Source organism: Atheta coriaria, unplaced genomic scaffold, assembly GCF_025399875.1.
Source record: "Atheta coriaria isolate IRGN ID8LTWV9N9 unplaced genomic scaffold, Caltech_Dcor_3.1 hic_scaffold_7_pilon, whole genome shotgun sequence".
Classification (NCBI taxonomy): domain Eukaryota; kingdom Metazoa; phylum Arthropoda; class Insecta; order Coleoptera; family Staphylinidae; genus Dalotia; species Dalotia coriaria.
Window position 1 is genome coordinate 10,149,423 of NW_027045449.1, and position 7,633 is coordinate 10,157,055.

Genomic DNA, 7,633 nt, shown 5'->3' on the forward strand with positions numbered 1-7,633 from the left:
TTGTAGTTGGTGAGTTTTTGAAATAATTTTATTTGAAATCTACTCGTCTACTACATGAAAAGTGAGTGACAACGATGAAAAAGGGAAAAACAAAAACCAGCCAGTAAGTAATTTCCATAACGAAAAAATAATATCAAAACAAAGTCGATCGTGTAAAAGATTCAGTAATTTGTCCAATTCATCCAGTGAAAAAAGTAATTGCTAATAACACAGTGCTACTTAACAATCTATTTACAAACAAATCAACAATCAATCAATGTCCTAGGTTACAATCTTGGTTGCATAACTTGTTACTGGTACGTTCAACATGGCATCGTCGTTTTTGTTCCAAAAATTTTAGAGATGTGTAGGAATTCAATTCGTTTTTAAGTACAAACACGTCTGACGATTGTGTGAAAAAGCATGATTTCTTTGGTTTTCCGTCGATAATTATACTTAATATGAGCACAAAACAATTACTAACTCGAAATGTAATCTGTGATTTCTTGTTTTTTGGCAAAATGGATGAGTCACCAATAATACCTTAGAAAAGCTGCTTTACCACATGTGAGTCTCGCGAATTTCGCTAATAATATGTGCGGCACGTTGCAGAGCTTTCAACATATCCGCAGCTTCTTTACGCCGCTGTGCGATGTGCTCAGACTCATCCAGAAGGGTATCTGCATTATCGGCTTTATACAAATGTGTCACCAGCTCAGACTGTAGATTATCCTTAACGAAATTGACAAGAAAATGCATCACTGCTTTCGGGACAGTGTCCTGGATCGATTTACGCACGATGTAGAAATAAGATTTAATCAAACGCTCTGAAAATCACACAAAACATTAATTTTTAATCGATTAACAAAGTAATTTCACTCACCAATAATCTCACAGTCGTGTTCTTCATTCTCAGAGAGCTTCCTGAAGTTATTACTATTAATCGGAACTTGTGGCAACAAATTAACCGGTTTCACCGGACTCAACACCGACCGAAGATCGTCATTCTGTTGTGCCATGTGATCCGGGATACTATTCGGCGATTGGTTCGAATCCTTGCTCTGATTCTGACTGGACATCAAATTGGACACCCAGGAAGTGGCGTCTTTATCATTCAGCTGCGGATTGCTGTTCGAACGAGCCTGCAAGCACAACGATTAGATTCGGTTAGTAAAACTAGCGACTACATGAAACTGGTTAGAGATTCGTCACGAAATGTTCTTGTGGCGTACAACACGAAATACCTGCATCAGTTGGACGAAATCGTTATAACTAGTTACAGGCAAGATGCGAAAAAGATAATTAAAGAAATCAACTTGATCCTGACTCGGATAACTATTAATCTAAGACAAATAAAAATGAATGTAAGGGACACCTTGATTGAAAACTTGACACTCATATTCATCGACGGTCTTCGCCAGCGTTGCGCACTTACCATATCTTCTTGTGGCACTGGATTATCGTTGAATTTATTAATCATGACGCTTTTGGGTCGATTAGCGCGGTTGCCATCTTGGTTTTTGATCATTGTCGGCACCATTTGGATATCTTTATAGAAATCCGGATGTTTTGTGTTGATATAGGCCAATTCAATTTGCACCAAGTTCTCGACCATTGTATTCGTCGTCGGTAATCTTCTACGAAGTAATTGTGTCACCACATCGACAATACGTTCATAAAGTTTTGGGAAACGTAACATTTCCTGCTGTACTTCACTTCCACAATGCTAAAATTATTATTTTTATTATTATTTACTTAATTTTTAGTGAATTTAATAGAAATTTACTTGAATAATGCGTTGCATTTCTTCGTGGATTAGTTCAACGCATCTCAGCGATGGTTCTTCAAGACGACGGATTTGTCTCTTTACCAAGAGTTCAAAAGACACTTCAGGCACGAATAGAGCCGGTCGTGGCCCGTTTGCATTACGAATCGCAGTGAGAATGTCCATTTTTGTGAGACCGGCTAACGGATGAATGGAATCCAGTGTCCGGCCGAAAGTCTCATGGAAAATGTAGCAGATTCTAGCACCTCCGCATAATTCAGTTGTTTCAATATTCCTAGCTGTTCCTTCAATTGTAGAGCAGTAAGCCGAAGCGAATTTTGTGATGATTTGCAGAAGAGTTTTTGCTTTATCAGAGATATCTTCACCATAAGAACTCAAGAGTGAGTGGAATTGTGACATCATTAAATTAACTCGCGTCTGGATAAATAAAAATGAATTATGATAAATTTTCAAAGATTACGATAATAGATAACTCACTTTTAAATCCGGTAAACAATCTCGAATGTGATGCATGAGTAATCTGTTCAAAGTCTTCGCCAAGTAGGGAGTGCCGTTCCTCGTCGCCAACGTGGGATATTTACTCTGAAGATACGAAGCTTCGTCTTTTAATGCATCTTTGATAGTTTTATTATTGAGAATATCCGCTTGAGATCGATTAACAACGCCAATAATCCCCAATTTGACTGGAATCACTCGCCCGCATAATATATCAATGGCATCGGTGCCAGCATCCATTAAATCCAGCTTTGTGACAACTGCCAAAGTTCTCCTGCCATCTGGATCCACATCTTTGGCAATCTTCAGACTCTCAGAGGTAGCCATGTCTGTGTTAGCAGTTACCACAGCCAGGATGATTGAATTTGGATTGGCGATGTATTTCAGCACCAGGTCCTTGATCTGTGCCTCAATGTCTTCTGGTTGATCACCAATGGGCACCTTTGTGATGCCTGGCAGGTCAACCAAGGTGAGATTCACCACTTTGGTGCTGAAGATCTTCAAATTGATTGGTTCTGGGCAGATGCCTTTGTTGGCACCGGCTAATTTATCGGTTTCATCCTCGATTTCCTTACGGATCTCTTCGAAATTCCGGAATATTCGATTCTTCGCGTGGAGAAACACACCCCAGTCCTCCAACTCAGCAGTTCCATCCATGGCATTTCTGTGTTCTTTGTCCTCCTTGGGACAGTATACCAGTTGAAGAATGAGCGGCCGCCGAGTGACAATGCCAATGCCACGAGGGAGAAATGATTTTCCAACAAGGCTTTCAATGACGGAACTTTTTCCAGAACTCTATAGAATAATTTGATGATTAAATGTAAAAATAGGGTTAATTTTAATGGATTTAATGTGTGATAAGTACCTGTGAGCCAAGGACGATGATTTGCGGTAAATGAATCGCGTCCGAACCGACCGTGTTGAACACATCTTGCAGTTTGTTGATGACTGGTATGAGAGCCTCCATGATTACAAAACCGTTGGGCCGGCTTTCTGGGCACTTAACGCTTCGGCACTTGCACACGCTGCGTGAATTTCCTCACGTAGTGCTCGCGCACATTAATCGCTCGCAGCCGTTAGCGTGTTTACTCGATTGTGGCGAGCGCCTATCGCAATCGGAGTATTATCGAGCGAACGAGTGCGGCGGGCACGGCGGTGTTCTGTGTCAGCGGCCTTGTCAAACAGGCGCACAAGCGAAGGATGAAGGATGAAGTAATCGCCTTCGTCGAGTTCAAAACAGTTGGTGACAAACACGAAATAACTAGAATCGCGGTTCGAAAATGTTTCGTTTGTCAAAATTCGCAAAATGAAATCTTATTTCATTATTTACACCGATTTTTAATCTTTTAAACCCCACAGTAATTTATTATCATAAAAATACATCAAATTGTCTTGATTTTTAAATATTAGTCAAAAGATTTAACAAATAAAAACAAATTTATTTTATTTTATAATTAATTCATAAAACCAAGCAATTTTTAACAATTTTTATTGGTATTAACAATTAAATTAGTCTCATTTGCAATATTTTAAATTTTATAATCACGTATTTCTGAGACACATTCATATTCCCCATTCATTTCCCTGCAGTTACAGTCTGTCCAATCAAGTCCTGCTATGCAAAACCCTTATCTACTTTTCCAGTGTAAATTAATCCACCTAAATTCCAAAGTAAATTGTTTATAGCGGTCGTATTTCATATACAACCGAATCATACAACAAAATCTAAATAAACAAACAACCAAAACAATTGCATTGCAATGAGGTTAGGTCAGTAGCAAGTGTTGTCAAACTGGTGTGAAACTTTTTAAACAAAATGGAAGATAATGCATTACTCTGATCAACAATTGCTGCGCAAACTGCCTAAACATGATGAGCAATCATCCCTCAATGATGTACAAAGACCCCATCAAAATGGAGTATCAGTCAGTCAAGGTAGAACACAATGAACACATTGATCACATCCATCATGGCATCTACAATAATTACCTGGAGATGAATTTGAAACTGGAATATTCCAAGGAGTATACGCAATTGCCGCCACCCCAACAACCGCCACATCCACAGCCTTTGCAAGTACCTATGCCAACACAAGAACTCAACCAGCTAGGACCATCAAATGGTAAAGTTTCCAATCAGAACCTCTCGCAGTCCAGCTCACACACAAACCAAGCTGAGAAATTTGTTTGTGAGTACTGCGAGAAGTCGTTCAGCACAAAAGGGAATTTAATTGTGCACAAGAGGACACACACACTGGAAAAACCCTACATTTGCAGTGAGTGTGGCAAGAGTTTCACAGCAAAAGGCAATTTGAACACACATCTAATTTCCCACTCAGAATTTCGTCCGTTTGCTTGTGAATTATGCGGAAAAGGTTTCACAACCAAAGGTAACTTGACTGTCCACATGAGATCACACAACAAGGACAAACCTTATGAGTGTGATGTGTGCACCAAGAGGTTCACAACCAAGGGCAACTTATTGACACACAGCATCACCCACAAAGAGATCAAACCATTCCAGTGTGGCTATTGTGGCAAACAGTTCTCCACCAACAATAATCTGATTATTCATACGCGAACCCACACACAGGAGAGGCCTTTCAATTGCACACATTGCAGCAAGTCATTTTATAGTAAAGGAACGCTGAATGCGCACTTTCGGACGCGACACTGTGAGAAGAATCAGCAGGTTCAGAGTTAAACTCTTGAAACTTGTCAGACTTTTACTATGCTAATCAATGCAAATGATGTAAAACTTGTGTGTTTTTAACTTTTTTGGTGGCTAGTGTTAACTTTACACTCTTGTATATTTTTATCTATATATTATTAGTAATCGAGCGTGAGTTACACAAAGTGTAATGGCGGAAAACGTGTGATTTGCAATTTGTGCAATTTAAAGTTTTGTAAAACTTGGAAAAATTATTGATTCTTTTGATTCCAGATATTATTCCAAATATTTATTGTGTTGCTTGGAACAAATATATTATATTCGTTATAATATTAATCATAGCGCATTCTATTTACTAAAAGATTAACTGAAGTGAAAATATTTTTCTAATGCAATAAACTAATCACGTTGTATTTGCAAACATTCGGCAAACAATTTACAAAGTTCATCAACGCAAGATTGTAGTTTTCCTATTGACATATTCACGCGGATTAGGCATGATAAAGGCCGAACGAAACAGCATTAGTTATTTTCGGCGCTTGTATTTGTATTTTCGGCAGTTATGCATCAAAGCGATGATGGCACTTTTAATTTTAAGGTTAGAACAAAAAATAACTAATTATTTCATCTCTAAACGTAAAAATCTCAAAAATATCATAATATTTTCATTAAATTCATACAATCATCTGTAATATTTAAATTTTAAATTAGTATTCACGTGAATTGAGCTTTAAAAAAACTCTGTGACCTAATTTATCCCATTTGACATGTTTTGATGAATCAGCTGATCAGTTGTACCAACAATGGCGTTTTAACTTCCATGTGTCGCATGCTCCAGTAAATATTGCTAGTTATTTCATCAAAACAAACCGCATCCACTGATAACAATCATCGTCAGAGTGATAGTTAAGTGCAGTGAATGATACATACGATAGACATCTAACCTCGCCATTTGCTACCTACTAAATCTTCAGGAACAATAGAATTTATTAATAGTTTATGTGTATTGCTACCAGAGAAATAATGGACTGCATGTTTGAGGCATACCTCACTGATGGAAACTCGGAAACTGACGATATACCACTGACCAAGGAGCCGGTTTATATCCTTGGAATAAAATATGATGCCAACAAAGGTAAAACTCAACAAAATCAAGCTATTTTTTAATTTTTATCATTTTAGAGCTCACAATGATTCGTCAGGATATACAATCAAGACTGTGGTTCACATACCGTCGAGGATTCGTTCCTATAGGTGGTGGCGATGGTTTGACTTCGGATAAAGGCTGGGGTTGTATGCTCAGATGTGGACAGATGGTGCTTGGACAAGCATTGGTTATTCTACATCTAGGCAGAGATTGGTTGTGGGATGCCATAAGCAGGGATCCAGTGTATTTGAAAATATTGAAAAAGTTTGAGGATAATAGACATGCGCCATATTCAATTCATCAGATTGCTTTGATGGGTGCTTCAGAAGGCAAAGAAGTGGGGCAGTGGTTTGGACCTAATACAATTGCTCAGGTTTTAAAGTAAGGTTAATGTAAATTTAAGTTTTGAGGTTATGTACGTAATGCTTTGTTTTATGTAATTTAGAAGATTAGTAAAGTTTGACTCATGGAATTCGTTAGTAATCCACGTGGCGCTGGACAACACGATGATTGTCAACGATATCAGAGAGTTGTGCTTCGCTGAGAATTCGCCCTCGAATACCTCGATGAGGCCGCAGTGGAAACCCCTGCTGTTGGTCGTGCCTTTACGCTTAGGATTAAACGAAATTAACCCAATTTATATATCTGGTTTAAAGGTATCTTTATTTTCTATATTCCAGTAATGAAAATGAAATTTAAACAAAATTTTCCATAGAAATGTTTCAAATTTCCTCAAAGTCTAGGCGTGATTGGTGGCAAACCGAACTTAGCGCTGTATTTCATTGGTTGCGTTGGCGACGAAGTAATCTACCTCGATCCGCACACAACTCAGCGCACTGGCTGCGTCGAAGGCAAAGAAAACGAAGAACAAGTCGAAATGGACAGCACGTATCACTGCAAGCGCGCATCGCGCATTAATATTTTACAAATGGATCCCTCGGTTGCAGTCGTAAGTCGTGTATTTATAACCCAAACAAAAACAATGTGAAAAAAATGCAAGTCATGCAGTTATTTATATGATTGTTTTGATTCAGTGCTTTTTCTGCGAACAAGAACGAGATTTCGACGACCTCTGCCAATTGATACGTGACAAATTAATCGCCGATGAGAAACAAGCCCTTTTCGAGATCTGCAACGAACGTCCCGAGCAGTATTCGCCGTCGGTTGATTGCATTGGTGAGGATGTAATCGGCGCTGAATGCAATGATACCACGACCTGGACACACCTTAACACATCTCCTACCAAAAGTAATCGGCTTCTACACGTAAAATATTTAATAAATTTGTGTTTTTTCAGATTGTTCCGACCGGCTATGTGATTCAGAGAACGAATTCGAAATTCTCTAACTGTATGCAGCACACAATGCAAATCGAATCCGAGTTTTCATGGAGTTTAAAGACAAGAGGACGAATACGAGATTATTGTATAGGTTTGTGGACGTAAGCGAATCATTGTACGTTCATATTGCTACGGCAACTGCTGTTTTGTATACTTTGTGATTGTCGTTTATAAATATTGTTTTTTATGTATAAAGTAAAGCATAAGACAGGTAAAG

At 38.5% G+C, this 7,633-nt stretch overlaps 3 protein-coding genes across 5 annotated transcripts; 2 read left to right on the forward strand and 1 right to left on the reverse strand.

Annotated features, from left to right (window-relative positions):
• Positions 1-10: 10 nt before the first annotated feature.
• Positions 11-3,470, reverse strand: Drp1 (dynamin related protein 1). Of its 2 annotated transcripts, XM_065306710.1 has the most exons (7): positions 3,126-3,470; positions 2,243-3,055; positions 1,766-2,182; positions 1,415-1,705; positions 1,224-1,322; positions 863-1,121; positions 11-806 (listed from the first exon to the last, which is right to left on the reverse strand). In XM_065306710.1, the coding sequence occupies exons 1-7, from the start codon at positions 3,225-3,227 to the stop codon at positions 538-540; spliced, it is 2,250 nt and encodes a 749-aa protein (XP_065162782.1). In that variant the 5' UTR covers positions 3,228-3,470; the 3' UTR covers positions 11-537. The 2 variants fall into 2 exon arrangements, with proteins under 2 accessions (XP_065162782.1, XP_065162783.1); XM_065306711.1 differs by lacking the exon at positions 1,224-1,322 and having other exon boundaries at positions 3,126-3,466.
• Positions 3,471-3,827: 357 nt separating this feature from the next.
• LOC135795155 (gastrula zinc finger protein XlCGF7.1-like) lies at positions 3,828-5,266 on the forward strand. Its single transcript, XM_065306726.1, has one exon. It carries the CDS (start codon positions 4,130-4,132, stop codon positions 4,961-4,963), a length of 834 nt encoding a protein of 277 aa, XP_065162798.1. The 5' UTR covers positions 3,828-4,129; the 3' UTR covers positions 4,964-5,266.
• A 72-nt stretch (positions 5,267-5,338) lies between these two features.
• Positions 5,339-7,632, forward strand: Atg4a (Autophagy-related 4a). Of its 2 annotated transcripts, none has more exons than XM_065306720.1 (7): positions 5,339-5,528; positions 5,947-6,065; positions 6,113-6,458; positions 6,523-6,733; positions 6,793-7,026; positions 7,112-7,253; positions 7,375-7,632. In XM_065306720.1, the coding sequence occupies exons 1-7, from the start codon at positions 5,428-5,430 to the stop codon at positions 7,422-7,424; spliced, it is 1,203 nt and encodes a 400-aa protein (XP_065162792.1). In that variant the 5' UTR covers positions 5,339-5,427; the 3' UTR covers positions 7,425-7,632. The 2 variants fall into 2 exon arrangements, with proteins under 2 accessions (XP_065162792.1, XP_065162791.1); XM_065306719.1 differs by having other exon boundaries at positions 5,343-5,528; positions 7,112-7,325.
• Position 7,633: the final 1 nt, after the last annotated feature.

Excerpts from the sequence above, each read along its gene's own strand:
- Drp1 (XM_065306710.1), bottom strand. The coding sequence starts at position 3,227 with ATGGAGGCTCTCATACCAGTCATCAACAAACTGCAAGATGTGTTCAAC. Across the intron at positions 1,323-1,414 it reads CAGTGCCACAAGAAGATATG|ATTAATAGTTATCCGAGTCA; the intron begins GTAAGTGCGCAA and ends TATTTGTCTTAG. Across the intron at positions 807-862 it reads ACACGACTGTGAGATTATTG|AGCGTTTGATTAAATCTTAT; the intron begins GTGAGTGAAATT and ends TGTGATTTTCAG.
- LOC135795155 (XM_065306726.1), top strand. The coding sequence starts at position 4,130 with ATGATGAGCAATCATCCCTCAATGATGTACAAAGACCCCATCAAAATG.
- Atg4a (XM_065306719.1), top strand. The coding sequence starts at position 5,428 with ATGATAAAGGCCGAACGAAACAGCATTAGTTATTTTCGGCGCTTGTAT. Across the intron at positions 6,066-6,112 it reads AAAATATGATGCCAACAAAG|AGCTCACAATGATTCGTCAG; the intron begins GTAAAACTCAAC and ends TTATCATTTTAG. Across the intron at positions 7,326-7,374 it reads TAACACATCTCCTACCAAAA|ATTGTTCCGACCGGCTATGT; the intron begins GTAATCGGCTTC and ends GTGTTTTTTCAG.